This window comes from Fundulus heteroclitus, chromosome 12, assembly GCF_011125445.2.
Source record: "Fundulus heteroclitus isolate FHET01 chromosome 12, MU-UCD_Fhet_4.1, whole genome shotgun sequence".
Classification (NCBI taxonomy): Eukaryota; Metazoa; Chordata; class Actinopteri; order Cyprinodontiformes; family Fundulidae; genus Fundulus; species Fundulus heteroclitus.
In genome coordinates this window covers 31,593,441-31,621,301 of record NC_046372.1, presented here as the reverse complement: position 1 = coordinate 31,621,301, position 27,861 = coordinate 31,593,441, and the positions used below count along the sequence as shown (strand labels likewise).

At 38.4% G+C, this 27,861-nt stretch overlaps 1 protein-coding gene across 10 annotated transcripts in view; it reads left to right on the top strand.

Moving 5' to 3' along the window:
• Positions 1-27,861, top strand: part of trpm3 (transient receptor potential cation channel, subfamily M, member 3) — a 210,140-nt gene that overhangs the window by 138,852 nt on the left and 43,427 nt on the right. For all 10 annotated transcript variants that reach the window (XM_036144444.1, XM_036144452.1, XM_036144449.1 and 7 more), the window contains exons 7-9: positions 5,666-5,840; positions 6,283-6,406; positions 18,596-18,668. In XM_036144444.1, the coding sequence (XP_036000337.1) occupies positions 5,666-5,840; positions 6,283-6,406; positions 18,596-18,668 (372 nt within the window). The remainder of the gene's footprint in view (positions 1-5,665; positions 5,841-6,282; positions 6,407-18,595; positions 18,669-27,861) is intronic.

The window sequence follows — 27,861 nt, the reverse complement described above, 5'->3', positions numbered from 1 at the left end:
GGATTCAGGTTTAGTCAAACCTGAGAAATGCAGGAACATGGATCCTTTGTATAGAGGAATTACTGGTGACTGTTTTTTTCCCCCAAAACCATTTCATGAAAACTTCTAATGTTCTACAAAAATAAATACATTTATAAGGTTGTGATTATAAATAGTCATCTTAGAATGAGCAGTCAAAAGACTTTCGACTACTGCAGAAGATTCAATTTGCATCTAGTTGGAGTGTTTTTCAGTAATTGTGTGGCTGTAAAGGTGGTGTGTGTGTGTGTTTGCGCACAGGCAGAGTTTCCTTTTCCCAATTAGCCATGATACAGCTGTGCTTTCTCCTCCTCATCTGCCCCTCGGTGGGTTTCAGTTGAACATAAATCCACTTTAGCTACTACAACATTGCCTCTAAAGCTCCAAAGTCATCAATATCAATGTTTGATTTCACACCGTGCAACATTGCACACAAATACGGATGCAAGAAACAACAGAAAACCGGCATCCAAAGGAAATGGGGGGGAATCAAATAAAAAAAAATAAAAAAACACAAGTCACCACTTTGCTGCTCTCTTACATTCTGCCCTGTTGATGTACGGCTGTGTGATGTACCATGGCACAGTGACGCGGTACCTCTTTGAAGTAGGCAAGACCCCTAAAATATTCTCCTTATGTAACCGTCCCTGTTGCAAGGCCACACAAGGCTGTGTGAGGCGCAGCATGTTCGTGGGTGCAATCCCAGATAGGAGCGCTTGCATGCCTCTGTGTGTGTGTGTGTGTGTGTGTGTGTGTGTGTGTGTGTGTGTGTGTGTGTGTGTGTGTGTGTGCGTGTGTGTGTGTGTGTATACGGTAGGCATGCATTTGTGCTGGTGTTCTCTCTCTAGTGTGAATTATGCAGACCGGGATGAGGGTGCATGACGGGAAGATGAGGAAGTTACATGGCTTTTGAATTAGAAGAGACAAACAGGCAGCATAAAACACAAGTATATGTGAACCGGAAAGGGAGAGTGGATTCAAATGTGGATGCTTGTGGAGAAGAAAATAAAAAAATATAAAAATAAACAGGACAGCTTGGTGCTAGGGAATATGGCTTAAAGAAATTATTTCAGACTGTTGGTTGACGGGAAAAAACTTTATGGTTTACATGCCTTTTGGGTTTTTCACTAGTGTAACGGAAATTAAAATACAGACAGGAGCTTAGAGATTTAAATGGCTTTTGGCAAAACTATTTATACCAAAATCTTAAATGTTCTAAATGCACTATGTTTTTTTTTTTTTGGTGGGGGGGGGGGGGAGGCTTCTGTCAGGTTTTAATACAATGCAATGGTTAAAAAAGTCACAGATAAGTCATTAACTAGTAGAGATCCCTTGAACATATTATCTTCAGCTTGTTTACAGCTTTGACCTGCAGATACAGATTTAAGCCCATTCTGATTTCTCTTAAATTAATATAATTTAAGATGAGCTAAGAAAAGCGTTGAAAGCATTTATTTCTACCCTTCCTGCCAAATAATATTTGTACTATCAGCAAAGGCAGTGTTACGCTACTTTTAGCTTGAGTAAAAAAGGATTCTACTTTTAACTTAAAGCAAGGACAAATTAATATGGTGTTTAGCTTTCAATAATGAAATCAAAGTGACAAAAGGTGCAGTCTCTGTGCGTATCTTTTAGAAGCACAATCCAGTATCTACTATAGTGTGTTTGGTGAACTGTGAAAGGTTTGATTTTTTTTTTTTTAGGATTTTAACTAATCCATCACAGATCAGACCTGAGCTGAGGTGATCTACCCAAAAAAATAAAAAAATAATAATAATATCTATCTATCTATCTATCTATCTATCTATCTATCTATCTATCTATCTATATATATATATATATATATATATATATATATATATATATATATATATATATATATATGGATTATGTGCCTCTCCGCTCTTCCTCCTGACTCTGGGACCTTCATTTCCAAATTTGCTTAGTTTGAAGCAAAGACTTTGGACCACTTGGCAAATGTCAAGTCTCAAGTTCAGGATGGCTTGACATGAACAATGCAACATTTGTTGCCCATGTGTAGGATCGACCTGTGGGTAGTGGCTCTCGATGTGCTGACTCCATCCTCAGTCTAGTTGTGAAGCGCTCCCAAAGTCTTGAATGGATTTTGTTTGACACTCCTGTCATTTCTGCGGTTTTCTCTGTTGCTGGTGTGCCTTTTTCTATGACACTTCTCCTCCCACTCAACTTTCTATGAATATGCTTGGATACAGCTTTCTTTGGACAACCAGCTTCTTCAACAATGACCTTTTGTGGCTTATCCTCCGTGTGGCAGGTGTTGATGACTGTCTTCTGAACATCTCTCCAGTCATCCGTCCAAACACCAGCCCAGGTGTTTGGACTTAATTAGCTGATTAGGGTGTGACACAGTCCACTTCCAGTGTTTTAACTTCTTCACAATATTCAAGTCTAATAAGACATTGAATTTTGGGTTTTCTTAATCTGTCAGCCATAACCATACAAAATACACTAAATGAAGGCTTCAAATGTTTCACTCTAATAAATCTACATAATATATGAATGTATTCTGAAATGAGAGACAAAAAATATTGGACGTTTTCACAATATTGTAATTTCTTTTTTTTAGATATACCTAGCCAGGCCCTCTCAAAATAAAAAAACAACTTTTTTTAAAAAAAAATAGTAGCCAAATCAAATTGTTTACTATTTACCAGAACATACCTACATCTTTCAGCAAGATAGACTTTAAAATGGACTTTCCTGAATTCCAGAGACAGGAACCGCTGAACCTGTTCCTGTCCTGCAGTGACAACCTTGATGTCAGATTTAACTAATGTTGTGCAGAGATTCTTACTGACATCAAGAAAAGAAAGTTCAAAACTATGCTAAATTAATGAGGCAACTTCATATATATCAAGGTGTTTTCTGGCACCAGATTTTAATGTTTACTTTTGGTGAATTCCTTTTTTTCATAGCTTCCTCAAAATGAAGTCAAGTATTTAAAACAATAAATATAAAAACAAACAAAAAACAAACATAAAATATAAAGGCTCCCTTACAGCTAATGAAAACACAAAATGTATCAATGGAATGTTTCATCAGACAAAACAAACATTTTGTTAATACAGAAATGTGAGCTTTATGAAAAGTATGTTTAATACCTGCTTAAAGGTTGCTATTTTCAAACCGTGCTTATAATGTGACAAATGAGCCTCACCAGAATGCACATTCTAGTTTAATGAGTACAACTATACATACTCATACTAATGCTTCCCTGTGTGAAAGCTTTATTGTTGAGACATTTATACATAAACTAAACAAGCAAACACCAAAGGAGAATAAATCTTTGGTGGGAAATATTTTCTCCAACATTCTTGATGAGCTGTAACATATAGTCTTATGGCTGTAATATAAGAGAAGTAAAGCAGAATATATACTGTGATCTCACACAGCTCATTGTCAGCACAAAGACAGTGAAGATTAAACCACACAGCAGTAAAACCCCTGACTGCTGCTTGCAGCTGTCAGCTTTCTGCACACCTTCATGACATTGCGCCATCTTATTAAGGAAGCAGGCATGTGAGACGCTACTTTATAGCTCACGTTGGGGTTATGTGCTGGGAATTTTAAAAACCATGTTTACAGCATGTCTTTAACTTTGCTGCTTGAAGCGAGTGATGTCATTTCAGTCGGTAGCCTTTCAATGTCTCACGATGGAATGTGTTCAGACTGCTTGATTTCCATTTTGATTTCAGAATACCAAACTACTAGGGATGCTCGATATAGCATTTTTGGCCGATATCCAATATGTCGATATTTCACAACTAATTTGGCTGATAACCAATTTCAATATTTCTTTTCCTATATGTACTTACACAAAGTATGTAGTTTCCTCTGTAAAAAATTCATTCTGCATACTCTTAGTTAAACTGGCCTACTACCAAACACAGATGCAAAAAAAAAAGGTGTCTGAAAATGATGTAATACTCTTAATTGTATCATTTATAACAAATTTATTTATGAGATTGTCTCTCCCAACACTCAAACTGTGCAAATTTGGCATTTTCACAAAACTGAATACAACTTTTGTTTACAATTGGCATATGATAAGTGCATTAGTAGAGGAGCACCAATAACTAAATATGCTTAACAGTCACTTAAATTAAAAATTAACTAAAAACAGAACCCCAATATGTGACTATACAGTCTTAAGTATTAACTCAAACCTCAATAAGTTTTTCCCTGTGCAAACCAAATCAAAAGTGCAAAAAAATGCCAGCTTATGTTTTTTAGCAGAACATAGTCTTCTTAATTAGGCTCAGTCTTAACTGCACTATACTATTTGCTACAAACATTGTGTAACAGATATGCTATGTGATATTGAAACAGGCAAAAATGACAAGTAACTCTGAACTCTTGTACATGAAGTACAGCCTTTTTAAGTTCAAAGTTTTTGTCTATCCATGTGCTGCAAGGCTAAGCATGCTAACAACACTGACACTTGATGTCCAAATGTCCGTGGTAAAACTCACCAAAGTGCTATCGGCAATTAGCTTCTCGATGACATCAGAAATGAACGCTTGCAACTCAGGTAAGGCTATGATGGAAAAATACCTCAGTGTAACAAGGCTCAACGTAGTCCATAAGTCTACGGAATCCAGTATGGTCTACAAATCAAAATGGTTGGTTGTCCAAAACAATAAACAACATCAATTTCTGGGTGATGCCTTTTGCACTCGGGCGGTCGTGGCTGTATTTTTTTTTGTCTTGTCAAAAGCTTGGAGAAGAGACTGCTGCTGAGGTTTTGTTTCACCGCGCGTGACGGCATTCTCATTCTCCCTCCTGGCCACCATGAAAGCATTGTAATGGTCAGAATGGTGGTTCTTTAGATGGTTGATTAGGTTCAAAGTGTTGAATGACTTAGTTTCCGTTCCTCCTCGCATAACTGATGCCTCACAGTCATTGCAATTCGCTATTCAGATATCCGCATCCATTTAAAGCACACCTCTGACATTTTCTCTTCACTTCTGGCCTCGTGCTCACTGCTCAGGTAGGCGGGGGTAACGTAACAACAAGCGCTGCCGCTGCACGTATCATTGTCATTAGTGGTTTGTCATAAAAAACATTGTTTTATCTATCGGCGAGGGATCAGTTGGTGGAAGGCCAATGACAGATATTTAATATTAAAGCTAATATTGGCCGATGCGATCATATGCCGATAATATGGTGCATCTCCTACAAACTACTGCAGATAAAATGGTTCCAGACCAGCTCTAAAGCGGGTCTGAGTATCCTTAGTTAACACCGGTGTTAAGCGCGTGATCAGATTGCTCTGGGCAGATGTCAGTCTCAGGTGTGAACAGTGTCTGTGAGAAGGAAAGCTGTTCCTTTGCTATAAAACACTACAGATGTAGTTATAGATATGTTGTTATAGATGTGACTCTTTTTTAAGGATGTTTTAAAAACCTTTCTACTGTTAATAACAGTTGTTTTTGACACCGTAAAAGGAAAATGTCTATTTTTTAACAGTCTGTCTAATAATGGATTTGGTCTTGCAGAGGCAGTGACGTCTTCATTTTCCATCAGTCTTAAATTTTATTTTTCTGTTCTTTCCTCTCTAAAATCACTCCCCGCCTCTCTTTTCTCCTCCTCCCTTTCCTATGTGCAGGGATCGGCCAGGGCGTACCGGTTGTGGCTCTTATCGTGGAGGGAGGCCCTAACGTGATCTCCATTGTGCTGGAGTACCTCAGGGACACTCCTCCGGTCCCTGTGGTGGTGTGTGATGGCAGCGGGAGAGCCTCAGACATCTTAGCCTTTGGTCACAAATACTCAGAGGAGGGAGGGTACGCACTCAAATCTGCACATATTGCCTTAATCCTAGAGCAAATAGAAGATGCATTCCTTTTAAAGGGATAATCTGTTGTACTGAAACTTTTCATTGGATGTTTTTGTAATCACAATATCCACCAAATTATGTGCGGTTTAATAAAACTTTGCCCATTATTACAGTTTCACATTGACCTCTGCTGACATTTATTTAAATATTAAGGAAATTTAAACAAGTATTTTTCCAAAAAACATAAATATATGTACTTTTTTATTTCCTAAATAAACCAACTCAGTTCAGTTACAGAAGTATTCATTTAACATTTCACCTTGGACTCTGTCCCAGTCAACCTTGGTTTCATCTAGTAACAAATAAATGTAGCATTCTTGTATCCCCACAGCCATCTAACTGCTAATACATATTTTACCTCCTTTTCCCACTCCTTTCTCTCTCTGTAGCATAATTAATGAGTCTCTTAGAGACCAGCTGCTGGTGACCATCCAGAAGACCTTCACCTACAGCCGCACACAGGCCCAACATCTGTTCATCATCCTCATGGAGTGCATGAAGAAAAAGGAACTGGTTAGTCATTCTCCTTTCCAGTCAGGCTCTTTATACGTGAGCACATGCAGAACCCTGCTCATTACAAGCAAAATCACAGCACCTCGGTACATGCATATTCATGCCTGCAGATGCAGCAAAAAGCAGCTCAATTAGGTGCGTTTAAATGGAATAATAAAGCACAGACAAAGTCTGACACACATCAGGTCATCACGCACATCATTAACCCGCAAACAGCAGCATCCCTGTTCACCGAAACATTGCAGCGTATGCTGGATAAATATAGCAATGTGTAACAAAGTAAGACAAACGAAGGAAGCTTTCTTATCATAAACCTTAGTCTAAAGCAGTTATTACGTTGTCCTTTATGTTAAGCAGATGTAAATGCATTCGGATGACATTTGAAACAAGCTGCCGTGTACCTTATATCCCTGTGGCAGTGTTTAACTCAAAACACGCAGGTCATGTTATGCATAGTGAGTGGTCCTGTTGCTCATCTAATTAGGACATGTATTATTCCAGGTGTGGACAGCTCAGGTCCTCCAGGGCTGGTTGTGTGTATGCTTCAGATTGGACTTTGGTCAACTTTTTTTTTTTTTTTTTAAATGTGCCATATAAATACATTGGACATTGACATTTTAGATATATGTTTCCCTGCTGGACCACGCCATTTTCTCACTTTACAACCTCAAACTACAATGGCTTTTATTGGATTATTACGTTGACCAACACAAAGTAGTATTCACAAAGTGAAGAGAAAATGACATATGGTTTTCAACATGTTTTACCAATAAATATCTGAAAAGTGTGGCATGCAATTGCATTCAGTCCTCCTGGGTAACTGCTATGTAGAACCATGTTTCATTTCAGCTGCAAATCTTTTTTTCTATTTCTATTTTACACAGTTTTACACATCTAGAGAGATAACATTTCCCCCAAACTCCTTTGTAATAAAATTGACACGAATGGGAAGTTGAATTTAAATCTGCCCTTTGACTGGATCATTCTAACATGCGTTGAGCTAAACCTGGGTTGGCCGACGTTGACGGCATTGCGAAGAACCACAAAAAAAGTCCACACATTTTTACTAACTCAATGGCCTTATAACAGAAACCGTTTTTAACATTTTGAAATCAGAGTTTCAACCTAACTGATTACTTGAATCTGAATAATTGTTCCCACAAAGGGAGCCTTGCTGTGATCTTGGTGTAACTCTGACTGAATTAGTTTCAAAATAGATGGCTAAATCTCAGTATATGAGTACTTGAGGAAGCAAATGTTTGTTTTTTTGTCTTCTCGTGTGGCATGGAAAAGGGGGCGCGTTGCAGCATAAACGTGTGCTGTGCCAACAAGGATCGGTGTTAGGAAGTGATAAAACCTTCTGGTTTATTTGGGCTCCCCTAAGTGGATCTATTGAAATAACTGCAAATAAAAATAGCTTAATGGAAGACGTGTGTAAAGTTTCCTCACTGGATAAAGAAATCAAATGCAGGCAGAAGCTAATTTTTTTAGGTAAATATTTTTTTTTTTATATAAAAAGTCCCAAAACCTGCTGTTGAAATGAGAAACTTGACACATGCAGTAAGTCAAGTCACAATGGACAGCGAGCCTTGTGTTTCCCACCATTCATCTAAACCATTCTATTATAACTCTATATTTAAGGTCTTCCTGCTAGTGAACCTCTGTTTCACTCTTAATTTGTTGCTGTTAATCTAACATTTAAAGGATCATTTCAGTTCATCAATGTCATCCAAAACACAGAAATGCAGTTTTGTTTCAAGATTTATTTGTATCATATATGAACTGGCAAATCATTTACTTTACCTATTAACCGTGGAGTAAGTCAGGTTTATGGGACAATTTGTCAGTTTTTGTAGCTTTATGAAATTCTTCGTTGTAATGTTTTGTTTTTAGATGTAAAAAGCCTGTTCAAAATTGTGTGACAGAGAGTAAAATCTTACTTTAATGTTCAAAAAGTTAAAACTTGTATTTAAACCATTGTGGAGAATAGCACCATAACAATGTATAAATTCATATTTTTTCATACATGATTAATATCATGACTTAATTTCCTTGAATGTAATGCTTGAAGCTATGGGTTTATTTAAAAAAAAAAAACTCACACACAAAATGAAATCACGTGAATCAGAAATTAATGTTGGAGCCTACTCTAAAAAATCATAAACTTAAAGACTACAAACCTAAACATCTGCACACTTATTTTGTTGATTCATTAGGGATTCAGTGAGACTTTTTTTTAATTTCCATTTTTAAGGGGTTTCATTGTTGGGATTTTATTGGATATTGATAGCAATATCAGAAATTACAAGAAGAAAAGATTGATTTTTGACCTTACTGTGATATAGATGAGGTTCCAAGCCATTTCCCCTATTGATCACATGATTAACGTACTGGGCCTGCATGTTTCCACCACAAAAGATCAGGATCAATGTTATCTGCTCTAAACCAGCTGAAACATTATTGTGTTTTGTGTTCGGGGTGCTACTGCAGTACCAGAACACTGCAATACGGCATTCTGTATATTCTTACACACCCACGTGCAGCATTGTTCCTGCACACATAATAATGTGATGTTTTCTTTATTGTACATAAAATGCCTGCAGCTTTTATTGTGTCTTCACTCTGTAGCAATATTAGGGTATTTTTGCACCCTTTTTGCTCTCACACAGGCTCTTTTTTTAATCCATGTGTTTAGAAATAGAGGAAATATCTGCTAGCTCAGGGACATTTACCTGTTTATAAGCCGCAAAATACAACCACCTCAGCAATTTTCTTACAATCAAACGTTGTGCTAAAATGTCCTGTGGTGCCTCTGAAAGCATAACACATGTATTTAAAAAGGCATTAGAACAAATTATAGTCTTCACTGCTATTCATGTTAAGTCAATGCTTCTCTTTTGATGTTCTGCTTTTCTAATAGTAATGTTCCACAAAGTCAGAAACAAAGCACACAAAATGCCTGCACATATACAGTTTCCCAGATAGTCTTTTCTTTTTTTTGTGTAGCTTTGAATCGGTCATAGCTGTGCAGCATGTAAATGCACTGATTTCACCCTCTGTGGGATTCCCATGAGTGACTGAAGCTCACCCTGGCAGAGCTTCTGAACTGCACATATGAGAGCAGCAGAACAGTGGAGCTAGATCGTTGAGCAGTAGCAGAGGTGAAGCTCAGATAACCCGACACGAGCTCTTTCTGAAATCAAGAGAGTGCTACCACTGTGGCATTGGAACCGAGCACTAAAAGTCTGATATCAACATGAACAGCCGAACAGCGCAACATTATTCAGGTTAATTTGACAAAACTATTTACTTTCAGAACTGTGCTTTACTTAGGCAAAAAGCCACCTGACAGTTATTGCATTGTGATAAATTATTCCTCACCATTAAATTATTCACATACTACAAATCTTTTCACAATTGGCCACATCACAACCTCAAACATCCTTTTATTGGAATTTTATATGACCAACTGACACGAAGTTGCAAATGACTGTGAAAATTGAGGGAAAATGTAGATTTGTTTTTCCAAAAAATCAAAAACTGTCCCTTATTTACCCCTTGTTTACTCCTAAATAAAATCCAGATCAGCCAAGTAGCTTCAGAGGTTGTCTGGGTAATTTAACTGTGTGCGGTAATGGTCTAGGCCCACCATATTTATCAGACTTGCTCATGGCGTACTGCCCCTCCATGTTAAAAGCAAACCAAACCCATATCTTTAAACCCTTCATGTGTAGTCTTTACAGCCACAACTACAACTTCAAGAATGCTGCACCTTGACCATATGATTGCACACAGGTGTACCGTATACTGCTAATGATCAGGGTAGGACTGATCTGTTTTTAACCTGTCTGCTCAGGTGTTTGTACTTTGTATGCTCTGATGAAAAAGCTTACAAGAAACAGTGAAATCTTACACAGATAAAGTGTGCGGAAATCTTCTGTTTGCTTTTGGACTATTTTTGGCTTCCAGCACCTTTTACTAAGGTATATCCAGGTTGAGCAGTAGACGTGCGACAGCTTGAAAACAAAGTAAAGATACGCTTATTCAGCTTGAAGCTAGTTGTTATCTTATATAGTTTATTTTAGTTTTAGCTACTTTTGTATAATCAATTTATATTTTATTAAATAAACAGTTTTAGTTGTTAATAATAAACATGGCTATTGCCATATGTTTTCAGAATATTGTTTGTTACTATTGTTATTAATGTTTACAATGCATGGTCCAAGCTTTAGTGTTTTTATACATTTTATTTAATTATTTTACCATTCTCCTTACAACATATACATACTTTAAAAGTGCTCCCTCATTCATATTGTTTAATAAGTTGATTTGTCTCACTTTTAATTCTCCATTGCTGATTACCAACATTTCATGTTTTATGTCTGTTTACATGATTTTATCAGTTTGATATTTTCAGTGTGTGTCTCTTGAATGAAAATATGTCTTTCTGTTTACAACCCTTTTATTGCTCTTTCTGTTACACTTGCCTCTATAAAAAGTGCTCTATAAATAAAATTTGATTGATTTAATCTAAGAATACATTTAGTTGTTCTCTGAAAACATTTGAGGTTTGCTGGAGAACATTAATAAAAAAAACTACAAACTGAAGACCAAATGACACACCATAAGACATTTGGGATCAGCGTGTGGAGAAGTTAGAAGTAGGTACAAAATTAACAGCTCAGTGCATTTAATGAACAACAGTTCAATCAATGATCTGGAAATAAAAAAAGTTCAAGTGGGAGAATCTGTCTTCTGGACAATTACTGGTCTAGAACTACAGAAATATCTGTTCTGACTGATAAGAAAGCCTTTAAACCATGGAGATGATTCAGCAGATTTGTGGAGATGGGTGCTCTAATCAGAGGAGACAAAAATGTAACTGGCCTTCATGCAAAATGCTGTGCAGTGGAAATCTAGTCGTAAATCACCCTGAACGCGTCAATACGGTGGTAAGAGGCTTGATACTAATGTCACATTTTTAAACTTCATGAGTTTTATTCCTTTTACTCAATTATATACATTTAAAGTTGGAAGTCATCACATGATTAAAGGTGCTACATAAAAACATGCCCAGAATATCACCTTTTGCGATTATTTTTAAAAGTCTTCCCTGTTTTCCCTCTCAACCTTCTGATTTGTTATTTGTTGTGTTATCTTGGCTTTTTGTTTAAGCTCATTATCAAATTTTAAGTCAATAATGGCCTTAGTTTGAGTTCCAGAACCTTCTTGAGCAGGTTTTCTGTTTTAATTTCTCTATAATTTGCTGCGGTCGACTTCCTTTTATGTGGACTGCTGCCCAGTTCCTGTCACTGAAAAACATCACACAGAATGATGCTACCACCGCCATACTTCACAGTAGGTTTAGCCAGGGGATACAGTTGTGAGACTTTATGTAGACAAGTGTGTTCTATTCCAAGTTAAGTTCAATCAACTTAATTAACAATAGTGGACTCCAATCAATTTATAGAAACATCTGAAGGATAGTTAGTGAAAATCAGATGTCCCAGTTTTGATAAATGTAATTTGAAATGTTAGTAGGGACAGCACAGAATGCTATGCTAAATCCTGCTGATTTGTTATAGTAGAAACTGGTCCGTGCCACAACAAACAAAGTGCATTAAAACATATCATAGTCAATTTATGGCTCTATTACATTTCAAAAAATCAAAGTGGTGTCATTTCAAGACTTTATTGTCTCTGTTTGGGAGCACCTAGTATGCAAAGGTACAGTTTCTTTGGGGTAGAGAAATCTTAGCGTGGTAACATCTGCACTGGATTTTCTTTCCTCCCATTGGCAAGGTCACCACCACTCTATTATGCTTTTGTGCAAATTCTCAAAGGAGCGAAGACCTGAACATGCCTGTGCTCACTAAACAGTGATTCAAGAACAAATATTTACAGATTAATTCATTCAACAAGGGAAATTTACTAGAAGCTTTGCACATAATATTTACATAGGATTATTATATCAGAACTGCTTCTGATTGTGTTTGTTTAGGTTCCGTTTATTAAGGAAGGTTAAGTAATGCTAATCACTGATAGGGCCATGGTACTTGTACCACATTTTTTTCCAAACTGCATCTGGTTATAACTTTTGGCTGTGCTTTACATGAAGTAGCGTTCTGTTTTTAATATTTTCGCTAAATTTGAGGTTGTTTATGTTTGTTATATAATGTAGAAACAATAAATTCCATTCATCTGCTGTCTTCTGTTTATCTGAGATCGGGTCGCATGGGCAACAGGGCCAGGGAGAAACTTCCGACATCCCTCTCCCCAGCGACATCCTCCAGCCCATTCTGGAGGATCCCAAGGCGTTCCAAGCCAGATGGGATATATAGCCCCTCCAGAGAGTTCTAGGTCTTCCCTGGAGTCTCCTTCCTGTTGGGTGTGGCTGGAAAATCCCCAGAGGGATGCTCCCAGGGGGCATCCTGATCAGATGCCCAAACCACCTCAACTGACTCATTTCGATCCAGAGAAACATGGACTTTACTTTGACCTCTCCATGAATGGTGGAGCTCCTCATCCTTTCTCTAAAGCTGAACCCAGCCTTTCAGATGTGGCTTGTTTTGGCCGTTTGTATCTCGGATCTCATTCTTTCAGTTGTGCTCCATGTGACCATAAGTGGGGGATGGAATGTAGACTATCTGGTAAAATGAGAGCTTAGCTTTTTGTCTCAACTCTTTCTTCACCAAAACAGACTGGACTGTTGCTGCAGACGTGGCCCCAATCCGTCTCCTGTTCTATCCTACCATCACTTGTGACCAAGATACTTAAACCGCTCTAATTAAGGCAGAGACTGACCTTCAAACCAGAAAGAACAGTTCCCCTTTTTCCTGTACAAATTTTGAATTATAAATATATTGGCTCTAAAATCTGTAAGTCTGTATTTACACACTTACACGTTGTGTTACCTTTTGGCACTAAACAATTTAACAGCACATTAAAAGCTTATTATGCAATATCGAGGCCCTTTGAGTCTAAGAATGGAGTCAGAATTACTTGAAAGTTAGTTTACAAATGAAAGTCTGAATCGAGCTGAACTTAATCAAACTAAATATCAATAAAACTAATATGAATGTAACTGAACTGACCTTAACTAAACTGGATTGAACTGACCTGATGTAAACTGAACCAAGTGAACTGAACGGAACTAAACCTGAATTATCTGAAATGAACTGCACTGTATGTCGCTAAACTGAACTCGATTAAGTTGAACAGATCTGGACAAAACAGAATTTGACTAAACATAACACTCACACAACTTAATTCAAATGAATGAAGCAAGTTTAATTTAAACGGCAGAGAAATGAAAGACCCATAACTGCAATGAATTAACTTAGTTTAGTCGGCTAGTGGCAGACTGGCCATCTGTCAAGGTTCCCCCTCGCCTGCCTATCCATTGACCCCTGGAAGTTGGCACCAGCATCATGGCAAGGATACGGGGGTACAGAAGATGGAATTGAATGGGATTCAGCAAAATTGCATCGATTTATGCATCATATATATTTTTGGCTTGACATTACAGTTTTATAGACTGTATATATTTTATCCTTTTGTAGTTTTTCTCATAAACTATGCATTATGAAAGCAAGATTTTCTCTCTGCAGCTATGGATACATATCTATTGCAATCTGCTTACCCAGTAAGCTTTCATTTGGCACATTTCTGGCAGCAGATAAGTAATCGGCTTCATTCTTTAAGAGGTGAAGTGGAAGAATAATTGCAAATCTTATCCGTGATGACCAACAATCCCCAAGAAATTTATTTCCGAAGCATTTGCTATATTAAACATTATATTTTTATATAGGGACATGTCCTTTACCTCCTCATTGTAAATGTGAAATTAACTCACAGGCTGAAGGACTGGGCTCCTTTCAACATTACCACAGTCCAGAGCCACTGCCAAAAATTAAAGATGCCAATTTTTTTGTTGTCCAATTAAAGGACTATTGATGCTTCTTTCCACCTGCTCCCCCCTCCTTATGAGTGGGGATGAGGGCACAAGATGGCCACTTTGGCACCTCAGAGTATGCTATAAATAATTTAACATAGAATCATCCTTATATGTTTAATTTAGATTAAATATTGAAGAGAAGCCACCAGCCCACGGTGTTCCTCGGCCTTCCTGACAAGAGAACTTAAGAGGGAGTTGAAGGAACATGACGAAACGAAGGAGTGACTTAAACGGACCGCGAGTTGAGGGAGGGAGGGGGAAAAGTGAGAAAGGAATTAGCGACAGTGCAGAGATAAAGCCACAAGCAGAGATGCAAGGAGAAACAGTTCATTATCACAGCAGGAAAGCCTCTATCTGCTTGGCTTTGCAGAAGACAAATGCTGACAGTTTATCCCTGATAACATGTATCCAAATAGTTGTAAATGTTTTACACTTTTGTTCTCAATATAAATGCAGTGTCAGCGATATGTGGCAGTAGTCCTTTAGGTGTTGTCCTGAAAGCTCTGGGAAACTCTGTGAACTGGGAAAGTGCTTGTGTGTTGTTGGCCATTTTTTGTATGTGAATGTGTTGAAGCATCAGCAGAGCTCTTTGCCTATCAAATGAAGATGAATGTTTTGTAATGAGCTTGATCCACTGAAGTGTGAAGTTTCAATCTGTGCAGCTTCTTTAAAGTTGGCAAATTACCACCTCTGAAGATGTTGGGATTATCCAACAAAGCCAAGTCACAACGAGAAGGATAGCACAGTTTTTCTTTTTCTGTCGAAATTCAAAGCCTCCTACTTCTTTTGTCTTGTTGCTTAGAACAAACCTCTTTTTTCTCCTACTCTCTTCATCTTCTGTCTTAATGATCATTTACTGTATCTTTATCTTTTCACACATTTGTTGTCAAATGTACCTCTAATGTGAAAATGAAAAAGCATGCAATAACAACATTATCTTGTTCATCGCAGTGGTAAACCTTTATACAGTGGGTAATGTCAAACACCTTTACCCTGGACGAAACAAAAAAATTCCTCTGTTATTTATGAGTCTCCCTGGGACTGTTGAGATTAAACCAAGTCAATTGCAATGTCACAGAGGATATGCCGCACATCTTCTGTGATAACAGGTAGATCATACCCGCACGGTCACCTTGAGGGTGTAATTGGACAAAATTGGATGAACGGCGATGACAAAGAGGTGAAAAAGGAAAGGGATTGGACGGTCCAGTAGTAAGGTTGTGTGGGAGGAGCAGTTCGATGAGTGTCTGCAACAGATGGTCGAAGAATAAAAGGGAATAGAAGTGTCTGTTTAGAGGCACATTTGGGAGCAGAAAACAGATACAAATGTGAACATCTTCTGTATAGTAGATGTATAATAGTACTGCACTAAAATCCATCTTTGACCAGAAGGTAACCAGGAATCCCCTGTCCAAATGTGTATTTAAGTGAATGTGTGTCTAGAGGAGCTCCCAAGTGGGCAATCACAACAGTGACAGGGAACTATGGGCAAATATACAGAATAGTAACTGTATAACTGTACTAATTTGGTAGAACCTATCAAAAAATTATAAATCCCTTAAAAATCAAGAGTAACCTAGCAGCCAGGACCCTCTGAGTCGTTCTTTAATTTATTTGCTCATATGATCTTAAAAGAATACCACAATGGTATCCATCCCTCGGTTTAACCTTTCAAAGTCACTATGTGTCAGCACAGATAAGATGGATCCAAACTCTGTTTATTGATTGTGTTTGATTAAAATAAGCAAAAACTTTATAATTCAGAGACCAGTGGCTCAGTAGGGCAACAACCACGAATGTTGAAATCACCTCAAATTAAAATAGTCTCTCATGGTAAAGCAGAAAATCCGCATGAAATTCAAACAATTTGTGAAAACGAATATTTATTGCAAAATTTGACCTAAACATGACCTAAACATCCAAACGTAATATAAGGTCAAATTGTCTAGTTAGTGCTGTATAATTCTTCTGACGTCTACTGTTTAAAAAGAGAACTGCAGTGAGTCCAGTGCAGCTGAAGCAGCTGTATTAAAGGTATGTTGATGCCAGAGCTGGCTTTAAGTTCTGGGGTATCACCTTTTCTATTTGTTGTCCCACGTGGCAGTCATTGTGACACGCTCATGCAATGCCAATGTGCTGCATTTTCCCTGCTAGTCTCCGCTTGCTGGCTGCGCATGTGCACTTGTAGTGTGTGTGTGAGAGAAAGATAGAAGCGGAGAGGGGAGACGAGGGCTGTCTGACTTGCTCCAAAGTCTTCCTCACGAGGTTAAAATTTCCAGCTTTATGAAATTTTTGCCTCAGCCATGGCGGGAGTGACGAGAACACATTAATAGTGCAAAAGATTTATAACCGCAGTGAAATAATTGTTATAGGTTGGATTTTACATATTTGCACTGAGTGACCTTTGGTTAGGGAGCTCCGAGCAGCTCTTCAGGGCTGTGGCCTGCTCGCAGTCTAAGAGGCAGACAGCCACTGCCTTCTACTGCACATGGTGGATGGATCAGCATCCATGATCACATTTTTTAATCAAACACTCTTCAGTGGCAAAACCTATCAGATTTCAGTGTATGCAAAATGAGGTAAAGCCTCAGTAAATCTCTGGATTTGCAACATCGCGTCTGGGTATGGAAAGCTAAAAAAGTCCTTTTTCTTTTCTTGTGTCCTTTAGTTGTGTTTCATGGTTTGTAAACCGTAAAATCATATTCCAGTTTGACCCACTCTGTTCATAGTGGTCCTTAATATTAATGTTGCCGTTTTTCAGTTTTTCTGGACTCCTTCGGAGAAAAACCTTCTCATTCCTCGTCATCCTAGGCCAAAGTGGGCTGAGCAGAGTACTGTGTAGCCAAATCGAGCCAGTCGACACAAGGCTTTATTGTACCACTTTTTCATTACAGTGAGATTTTTTTTCTGTATCAGCATCTACTTTTCAAAAAGAAAAGTGCAGACTGCGGTGAAACTGAAGCGGCATCATAAAATGCAACACAAATACTTAATCCTGGAAAGACCTATGCTCAAGCATAACCACAGCTTAGGCATCCCAGTAATCACTGTAAATTCTCTTGAATTCTGTTGAATTTACAGTGATTAGACTGACACCACACAGACACACACACAAACTAAGACAAATTCTACCCTAACCCATGGGGCCAAAATTTGGTAAAACATGGTTTTCCTGTCCAATTACCTTCAGGAAACAAGACAATATACTATCAGCATTCAGATGGCGTACACATGATGAATGAGACAACTGCTGCTTTCTGTGTTCATACTGGATGGAAAGACAGAGAGATATTAGACGAAAAGAGCTGCGTTAACCCACAACACTGCAGCATTGCCCAAAGGGAGGCAACAATCACAGATGCAGCGCCTGCAGATTTCTGAAGCTCCACAAAATGAAGCCATTCAGGGAAGGGGGTTGGGCTGGGGCTGCAGGCATGGAGGTGGGAGGAGATGGATGGATGTAGGGATTAGAGGAATAGCTCATTAGGTATTCAGAACACACATGCGCTTCCATACAAAGCTCCCCCAAGGTGCCTTTCACACATACATACGTTGGAGCATGTGCCCACACATGCATGAACGCAGCTGCATGTCTGTAGCAGCGCAACACCTTATAAACAAATGTGACTTTACAAATCCCGAAAAGCTGAGCAATTCCTCAGCTTCTCCTCTCAGGTGACTTTATCTTTCAGTCTTTGGACCAATGGATCATTCAGCTAGATTACACTCTAGAAATATTTTCCAAGAACTGTCAGAAACAGCCAAAAAAATATAAATATAATTATAATAATATTAAAAGCGATGGTTTAGGGTAATTGAGAGAAGCAGGTGTTGATCTACTCTTTTTCATGCTTTTATTTCTGTTTTTTGGATTCATTCATGGCAAATCCCCTAATGCCCTTTCCTCATTGAGCAGACTGCATGTGAGCTGTGCGATTTTCCACTGGAGACTAGAGTCAGTACAAGAGTCTGGTGTATTGTACAGTACTCCCAATCAAGTCTTCCTCTCCTTCAGAAGCAGTGCTTTTAGTGAAACAGTTTAATCCAGCAAAGGAAAGCAAACCACTGGATTCCTCATTGTGATTGAATTTTCTTTGTGTTATAAGCCTTCGTGCACTCACCGAAGCAACAATAGAATGTTTCAAGAGGAAATACATTTATTGCCACTTCGGGTTTGGAAAACAGACACTTACTTGTGTTTATTCTTATCTCTCTCTCTTATTGTCTCTCAGATAACTGTTTTCCGGATGGGCTCTGAGGGTCATCAGGACATTGACCTTGCCATCCTCACTGCATTGCTGAAAGGTGGGTCAAGGCGTGTGTGTGTGTGTGTGTGTGTGTGTGTGTGTGTGTGTGTGCGCACGCTGGAGCTTGAGTGAGTTCCATTAAACCGTGGCCTCCAATCGTTGTAGTTATTTTGAGGTCTCTGTGCAATAAAGAGGATTTTTCTTTCAGAAGTGTTCATCTAATTCAGAAATAAATGAGTTGCATATTTGAGCTCGCCTTTAAATTCTACTTTGTTAAAAAATCCGAAAACCTGCTGACTCAATTTCACCATTTATATGTCTTGGGTCTATCAATTATAGAGAATCTGATTGACCATAAAGTTTACCTGTCTTGTTGCATTTTTTTTTGGCATTTGCTCAAAAATAATCTAATTGCGCATAGTTATCTATGAGAAGGATGCTGCAAAAAGACGAAAAAAACAACAACAAAAAACTAATCCAAAGCAGCACATATACACATCATGGTCAGGGAGGTTGCCAAGAGCCTGGCAGTAACACTGAAGAAGCTGCAGGAAATCCTGGTTAGTGCTTGCTCTACGTGTAAATACAGTCTGTGCTCTACATATTTTTGGAGTATGTATTGTGTAGCCTGTATCTGTGTTTTCAGGGGAAGTATGTTGTTGATTAGATGCAGTGTCTGTTGTAAGGCTTATTCTAGCAACATTTGTGGAAAATGCTTCTAAGTGGCCAGGAGTGGCACAACTAAATGACTTATAACAGAGTATATTTGATTAGCTTTTTAGATGAATATGAAAACAACAGAGAGTTTGCAGGACTGTGAGAGTCTTCTTTGAGTCACAACCTTCTACTCTATCATCATCATCTGCAGATTTGCATTGACAAGGTACAAATCCATATTTTTAGAGGACAGATAAGATCTCTTTGACGTGAGTTTTTGTGAAGTTATCACCGTAGTTAGGTTCCTTACCTGTAGTACAAAGATGTCATATTGCAGTGAGTTTGTAGAAAACTGAAGAAATCTGAGTTGTGGAAGGCTAACAGCTAGCCCAACTTTTTTTTTATCTAAAATAACTCAGATTAAAATTATATCTGTAAGATACAGCCCTTTGTTAATTAATATTAAGGGTCTACATTTTTCAAGAGACCTTTATTATCTTGTGAGCTAAACAACCTCATCGTTATTACAGCTGTACATCTGTATCAATCCGCCTCATTAGATGTGACTGGTTGGTCCAATTTTACTCCTCCAAGGGTGAATTCAAGTTTTAGATTTTGCTGCTGGCGGTCATTTATGCAGTGCCATTAAATAGAGTACATTTTTATGTTTCCCAGGCCTCATAGTTGTTTGGAAGTTCCTGTGGCAGTTTAATGATCATATCCACCCAATGAGCTGATTGGGCAGACTGATACAGCTATTTGCCTCCACTAACGTAATTTTGCAAATTAACACGGGTTGTTTGGAGCTGAGAAAAAATTAGACATAGGCAAAGACAGACATTATTGTCATTCAACTGCAAATTTACAGGATACATTTGAGAGAAATTGTGTTGCAAGGTTCTGAGTAACAACAGAAGACAAAAGAGAAATGCTATACATACAATAATTTTTTTCATTGCTAGCAATGGTTAACCTAATATATCATTGTTAACCATTTTTACAGCTGTTTAAAATGACTACAATGTGATGGACCAGTTGAGTAGTTGTCAGCCTGGCTGTGCTCTAAATATTTATTTACTTTTCTGCCACTTCCTTGTATATGATTTTTTTTTCTACTACAGGTTACTGGATTCTTGTTGATATTAACCCCACATAACCTATTTTCAAAAGATTAAATTACCCTGGGTGCTGAGACCAGATTCTGTTTACTTTTGTGGAGTCTGGTTGCCCCATCAGATCCATGCGTATATGCCATTTGGTTTAGTGGTGTAGGAATAACAAAAAAAAAAAAAAAAAAAAACACGGCATGGGAAAAAAAATATTCTCCATTTTATTTTCACAAATTTGATGATGTAGCATACACAATAAACACAGACATCCCACTTTTATATTAAACTGACAGCTTGCCCATCTTTCTGAGTATGTAATTTGTCAAACCATCTGACTACTTAAGGGCAGTCATAGAGCATTGAAACTAAATTCCCAGAGAATCAATCAATCTTTAAATATAAAAAAAAATAATATAACAAGAACGTGTTGTCATGGCAAAAGCAGCATATCTCATCTTGATGCAGCTGGCCACTACTAATATACATGCAGTATTGCGAATGGAAGTGCATCAAAATTAATAATCATATTCCAATATGTGACAGGATTTGACATTCCATGAAACTTCCTTCATTTGCACGTGTTTAGACCTGCATAACCTGCATTTTTCAATAGGAAACAGTGCATCAGCATTTTTAGTTTTTAAAGATACACTGTTGCTAGAGACGGTCCATATAAATATATACTAAAACTTAAAATTTAATGTAAATATACTATTGGGTTGGGGAATGCCCCTCCTGTAACTGTGACTTCTTCCTGAAGATGTGATGAATAATGGTTAAGGAAAAATGGACTGGAATTGAGAAATTGGTTTAATGGGTTTGTAAAAACCAAAAGACCTTTTGACCAACAAAACCAAGGATGCTGCAGAATCAGGAATCAGTTCCAATACTATTTTTTTCCAGACCGAGTTCAAGTATGAGTACTTCAGTTTAGATACTTGTCGATTCCAAGTACCGAAACTAAGTACTTAATAAATTGGTGCTTATATATCACAAATAACTTAACAATATCCACTGAATAGACTGACCATCAAGGGCGATGAAATCGGTTAGAGCTTCAGTGATCTTCTCTTCTTCTTTTTCTTTTGGAGAGGCAGCAAACAACCTCTTGGTGAATGGCTCCACTACCTGTTATAGAGTGGTTTCTAGCCTTTGAGTTACAGCATAGCTAAGCGCAGGAGGAAAGTTGGTATAGGTTCAGAGAATCGGGTTGCTGAGTATGAGTACTTGAAGCTGGGACACCACTAGAAACAAGCTAGAAAAAAAGCAAAAAACAACATTTTACAGCACAAATATTAAACCAACTGCAGCATTGCTTTCTGCACTGTAAAACCTCAGGTACTTAGTATAATCATGTATCTTATAACATAATTACTGATCTGGAACTCCCCCAGCATTTAGAACCTGTCAGCAACGAGAATTAAAGCTTCTGGCTGTAGTGAATTAAGGTTTCTAACTTGTTACGAAATCAAAATCACTCCTGTAAAATCATCAATTATTGTGATCACAGTTGGCCATTACCTCTATGGGTGGAGACTAATGATTACAGGAAGATGCTGCCCCAAGTAATTTTGGAAACGTTTCTTCTGAAGAATATATTTATTTACTGTTTCGGTTTGCAAATCAAATTTTCACGAAGTCCGTAGGTATTTTGTAAAAGAAACAAATAGAGCACCGGAGTGCAAGACCTAATGTCGTTAATAGGCTCACTGTTTCTGCATCGTAACTTTTTTCTCCACACTCCAATCTCAGAGTGTCTTATCTTTACCAGACATGTCCCATGTTAAACAACCCTCGCCAAGATTTTCTCTGCTCCACTGATCTCATCCAAATAATGTAATGTGCTATTTTGTTTGAGGCCTTTTCTTCTGCATCCAGAAAACTGAAGTGTGCAGGAGGATAACCCTTTGGCTAAATAGCACTCTAATTGCAAATTAAAGTATAAACATTTAAAAAGGGTTGTGCATGTGGTAGTGAGGAAAGTTAAGGCAAATGAAGTTGATCAAACTGAGTACAATTCAACTAAAACTTCATTGTTTCCCAGAGATCCTCTCACGCAAACACACAGGCCTGAGGAATTCATACTTCTTTCTGTTTAGTAGCTTGTATTGACCAAGGTTTCTCTGGCTTCCTCAGGGACTTCAGCTCATTCCTTTTAATGCACACCTTTGTACACATAAATACAGACTGAACAAATTTATGCATGGGTACAAAGAAGCAGCGAGTCCTGTGGGGCTGCTTAGCAATTCAGAGCAAATGATTGACTATCTCGAGAACTGCATTTCAGGAAAGCACCTCAGCCCACGGAGGGGGGATAGAAACCCACCTCTGTACGCTACACTTTGGAGAGGAAAATTGTGAAAGACAAACATGTTTAACTACCTTATGTGCAGCAGTGGTGTGCATGATTTTTCAGCCCACTTTTTCTCACCGATCTTTAACAAACCCCAGGCCTCTTTCTTAAGACTTCTGCTTGAAAATTGCATGCCCAAAATGAATGTATTATACCTCAGTAGCTAGATGGTTTTTGTGCTGCACAGCAGCACAGTTGGTATCACTGTTGCCTTGCAGTAAAAAGATTTTTGGTTCAAATCCCTGCCTGACGTCTTTCTGCGTGTTCTTTCTGTACATGCATGCGTTCTCTCCAGGTACTCTGGCATCCTCCCACAGTCCAAAAACATGACTGTTAGGTGAACTAGGTCTTTTTGTCTGTGTTGCCCTGGAATGGACTGGCGACGTGTTCAAGGTGTACCCCACCTCGCGCCCAATGACCTGGAGATAGGGACCATAACCTCTGGTCAGGAAAACAGGCAACGTGCCTGAGTAAGCAGCTGTGTACTGAGGAACTAAACATTCGAAACAGATTGAACATGTCTGAGCATAAAATACTCTGCTCAACAAAAATATAGGAATCCTTTGAAAACATATCAGATCTCAATTGGAAAAAGAATCATGTGAGATGTTCATGCTGATATGGAATGGGTACTGTTTTAGGAACAATAGGATGCTATGTCATTTGATGAAAATTAAAATGATCAACCCACAGAGGGCTGGATCCAAAGTCACCAAGAACAGTGCAATGAAAAAAGTGATGCAGCAAGTTAGTCCACTCTGCTGAAATGTCATGGCAGAGGCTCCAAACAGTCCTGGGTAGTTTGTATGGCCCCCATGTGCTTGTATGCATGCTTGACAATTTTCAATCACTTTCTTATTGAAATATGTCATTTTATTAACAAGTCTATCTATTTTCCGCAGGGATCATGATTAGTTCATTAAGCCTCTTCTGGCTCATGGTGTTTAGAAAATGTTGTACTTTTTTCAAGGCTGAGAAGCACCTCTCAGACTCTGCTATGGTCATGGATGTGGTGAAGAATATCTTTCAAAATTGACAACCTCTGAAAAGTCCTCTTTTAGATTGTTCTCCACAACCGGTTCACGGCATCACAACAGGATCTTAACTGTTCTTTCGTGTAGATTAAACCAAGTTCTGTCTATGGTATGGTAAACCTGTCTCCGTGGAGCAGGGTTGCAGAGACAGGAGTGTCTGTGTAGAGGAAGCACTCCCTGGTATGTCCCATATATGGTGTTTAGCCCTACTAAGAGAAGAAAACTAAAATATACAGAAAAAATATGTATTTAATTTTAGTTGCAATTAATTAAAGTTGCTGCATGATTTTAAAAATCAATATCCTGCTGTTGTGACAGAGGCAATCATGACAGGATAAGAGCTATTTTTCAGTAATTTTCATTATTAAAACCAGAGAAATACTAGTGATAATGTGCAACATGACTGATACGGTGTATATTAAATGGTATTTTAAAACATGTTTCTCCTCTAACAAATACTACAGTGCCCAATGACAACTCATGGACACTGACATATTTCTACAAGATAAACTTACCTCACTGACGATAATCTGAACTGAACTGACCTGACGGCTCTTTGCTGGTAAAGACTCACTGCTTTGCTCACGTATATAATGGAGAGAATTTCAGTGATGGATAAAGAGAAGTCATAATAATAAATAGAAAGGGAAAAGAGATAATGATAAAGGAAGTGATGATAATATTACTAAGCGGAGTACTTATCTGACGTTTAGTATGTTCTTTTGGACCTGCTGGACCTTCCTTTGATGTAGACTGAGTTTACGTTCTTCTCCTGGAGCTTGGCATAGCGGAGGTCCACATGTGGCATGACGTGCTGAAAAACTCCTGATGTTCCAGCAGCATAGACAAGTTTGCATTTTCCAGAGAGATGTTATTTTCAAAACTTCAGTGCCAACACTTTGAAAAAGGGAGCAGAGAAAGCAATAAAAAGCGTTTTTGGTGCCACATCCGACTGGCTAACTGTGTTTGGCATCCCTCAGGAGTCTGCTTGCCTGCTGCTGAATTTTCATATCTGGTTGGTCCAGTCAGATATCCTTTTTTCCCCCCCTGTTTTTTACTCCGGCAAAAGCCTCTTGAAAATATTATTATTGAATTATTATTTTGACCAAATTGTCCTTTGCTGCTGTCATTGTCTCCTCTCTTTTCGCTGTGGTTGTCTGACTCTTCTGTTTTCATCGTGTGTGAATGACACTCATGCCCACACAGCTAACCTGACAGGGGGTTGCCTTTGATTGTCATGAATTAATCTGATTGGATGAGAACACTGACACAAAAAGGGCTGATTGTAGAGCTGTGTAGAGCTGTGTCCCAAGGCTAATCTTTAAGTAACCAATTAGGCCAGCGTGAAGTCACATGGAAGCCAAACATTTCAGGAAATCCCTACACACTCATCTGGCTGGCTTTCTTTAGACATTGAAGCAACCCCAAAAAAAAACCAAGATGGAAAGGGAATGCTGAAAACGCAAATGTCAGACACATTTTTTAAGAGAACATAGCGATTACTTTTTACTTCATAATTTATGTTTACTGTGTACGGTTATTTCCTTTCTCAGGAGCCAATTTGAGTGACTGACACATCCATCAAATCATCAGATCCAATATAATCTGGGGGGGGGGGGGTTACAAAAATCATGTAGCCAACTTCTTGTACCAATCACAGCAAGGGAAATGCCTTTGCAGCAAAGTGAGGAAATGTAGCATCGCAGTTTTCAACATGGAAGACAAAAAAAATTCAATTAAATTTTCAATTCAATTTTAAAATTTTATATAGCGCCAACTCATGAAACATGTCATCTCAAGGCACTTTACAAAATCAAGTTCAATCATATTATACAGATTGGGTCAGATTATACAGATTGGTCAAAATGTCCTATATAAGGAAACCAGTTGATGGCATCAAAGTCCCGACAAGCAGCATTCACTCCTGGAGAAGCGTAGAACCACAGGGAGAGTCGTCTGCATTGTACATGGCTTTGCTGCAATCCCTCATACTGAGCAAGCATGAAGCGACAGTGGGAAGAAAAACCCCCCATTAACGGGAAGGAAGACCTCCAGCAGAACCGGGCTCAGTATGAACGGTCATCTGCCTCGACCGACTGGGATTACAGAAGACAGAACAGAGACACAACAAGAGAGACAAAAAAGCACAGAAGCACACATTGATCTAGTAATCTGTTCTACATTAGATGGTAGTAGCGGGTGAGCCGTCTTCTCTGGATGATGTCACAGTTAACAGAACGCCAGACCAGGTGTACCAAAAAAAGCTAACAACAGTCAGGAATCTTGTGTTCAGGGACAACAACGGGTTACAGGCGTTTCCACGTAGAGCGGTGACACTCATTGCATTTGTGGCTGGGATCGTGTTGCACTGTCACTGGTGTGTGTTATTCGGGGTGTGCGTGTTTAGCATCCTTTTTTTCATTTAGCTGATTAATGTTGAGATTGGTTCTTGTTGAAGTAAAAAAAAATAGCCTCTGTCATGTAGATGAGCCTCTCCCCATTAAGTGGATATGAAACATGCATATATTGGCTGATGTACGGTCTGTGTTCAGAATGATTTTTGCTGGTGGAACTGCTGCAGTTTCCGGTACCAGGGGCAGTCAGGTTATACGGCTTATTAAGCTCATCCCGGTCTTACAGGCTCTTGTTCCTTTAGTGTCCGTAGGTTTATACCCCACTCACGTATTATTTTCCTGGTATCTGTTGATCTATCTATAATTCCAGTTCGCCTTTTCTTTGTTCTGCACACATTGTGACGGGAATGGAATTTAAATTAACAACCAATGGAAGATCAAATACATATAAAAGGGAATCATTTTGAATAAATTAGGACACGTAAAGATTGGAGAAGAAATAAAATAAAAACATACTGAATGGTCAAACAGTGGGGCTTCAAATTTATAAGCAAGTTTCAATTTGCAGCACTGCTAGACACAACTTGAAGAGAGGACAGACTAAAAGTAACAGATAGTATTTAAATTATTAAAGCACTAGTCTCTGTGTGAGAGATCATTTTTAAGACAAGTGGGAAAAGAAAGAATAGGAAGGACTCCCCTCCAGGAAGACAAGATGAGGGCAGTGGCCTCTGATAAAGCACCTGAGTCACACCGGTTTTTAATATAGACATATCTCTGCTAAAGCTTTTATTGATGGGAACTGCATCTTATTACTGGGGCTCTGTCTGAACTTGTACCAGTAAGCTCCAGTGATTCTGCTCAGGCCTTTAAGCCACAAGGAGACCGCTGCGTAAAGATGTTGGTATGCCTGTTTAAAAACTAACTAGCTTTCAACACACAAGGGATTATAACGACATTGTTACATTACAGTGGCTTTCAAGGAAAGAATGTGCTACCAGATTTGCTGGCAGGGAGCTGGTTAATTTTAATGAGAACGGCAAATTGTGGATTAGCAGGGACTTAAGTGAGCCAGAACGGTAGTAAAGCAGTGATGTTTCAACTATGTTGGACTGAAACTTTGTTCCCCAGAACTTTATTACCGTGCCTGGCAAATGTATTCATGCCCCTTTAAATTTTACAATCTCTGTGCAACTTTATGTCTTATTTATATTATTTTTTTATTTCATATTATAATTGTGTGGTGCCAGGATAATAAAATATAGGTTTTTTTGTAATTCAAATTAATGCATTAATCATATGGCATACATTAGTATTTACCCCCCTACACCCTGAATGTAATCTCATTTCTGTGTAAATGCGGCTGGGTTTTAAAGGCTTTTGCAATTTCTCAGTCAAAAACAGTGATTTAACAGCATCACTACAGACATTTATAAAAGGAGACAATTAGGTTTTGGAGAAGTATCATTATAAAGCAACATCCCAATACCTTTACAAAGCTATTAAAAAGCATTCTTCAAACCATCATTTGAAACAAAAGAGCAGAGCACAACTGCAAATCAATTAAGTGGACAGGCCAGGTGAGAAGACTTTAATCCAAGAAGCAACCAAATAGACTCACTGTATCACTGGAGGAGCTGCAGAGATCCACAGCTCATGTGGGATAACTTGTTGACAGGATGACCATTGGTGATTTGGCCTTTATGATTGAGTGGTTAGAAGAAAGACATTGTTAAAGAATAAA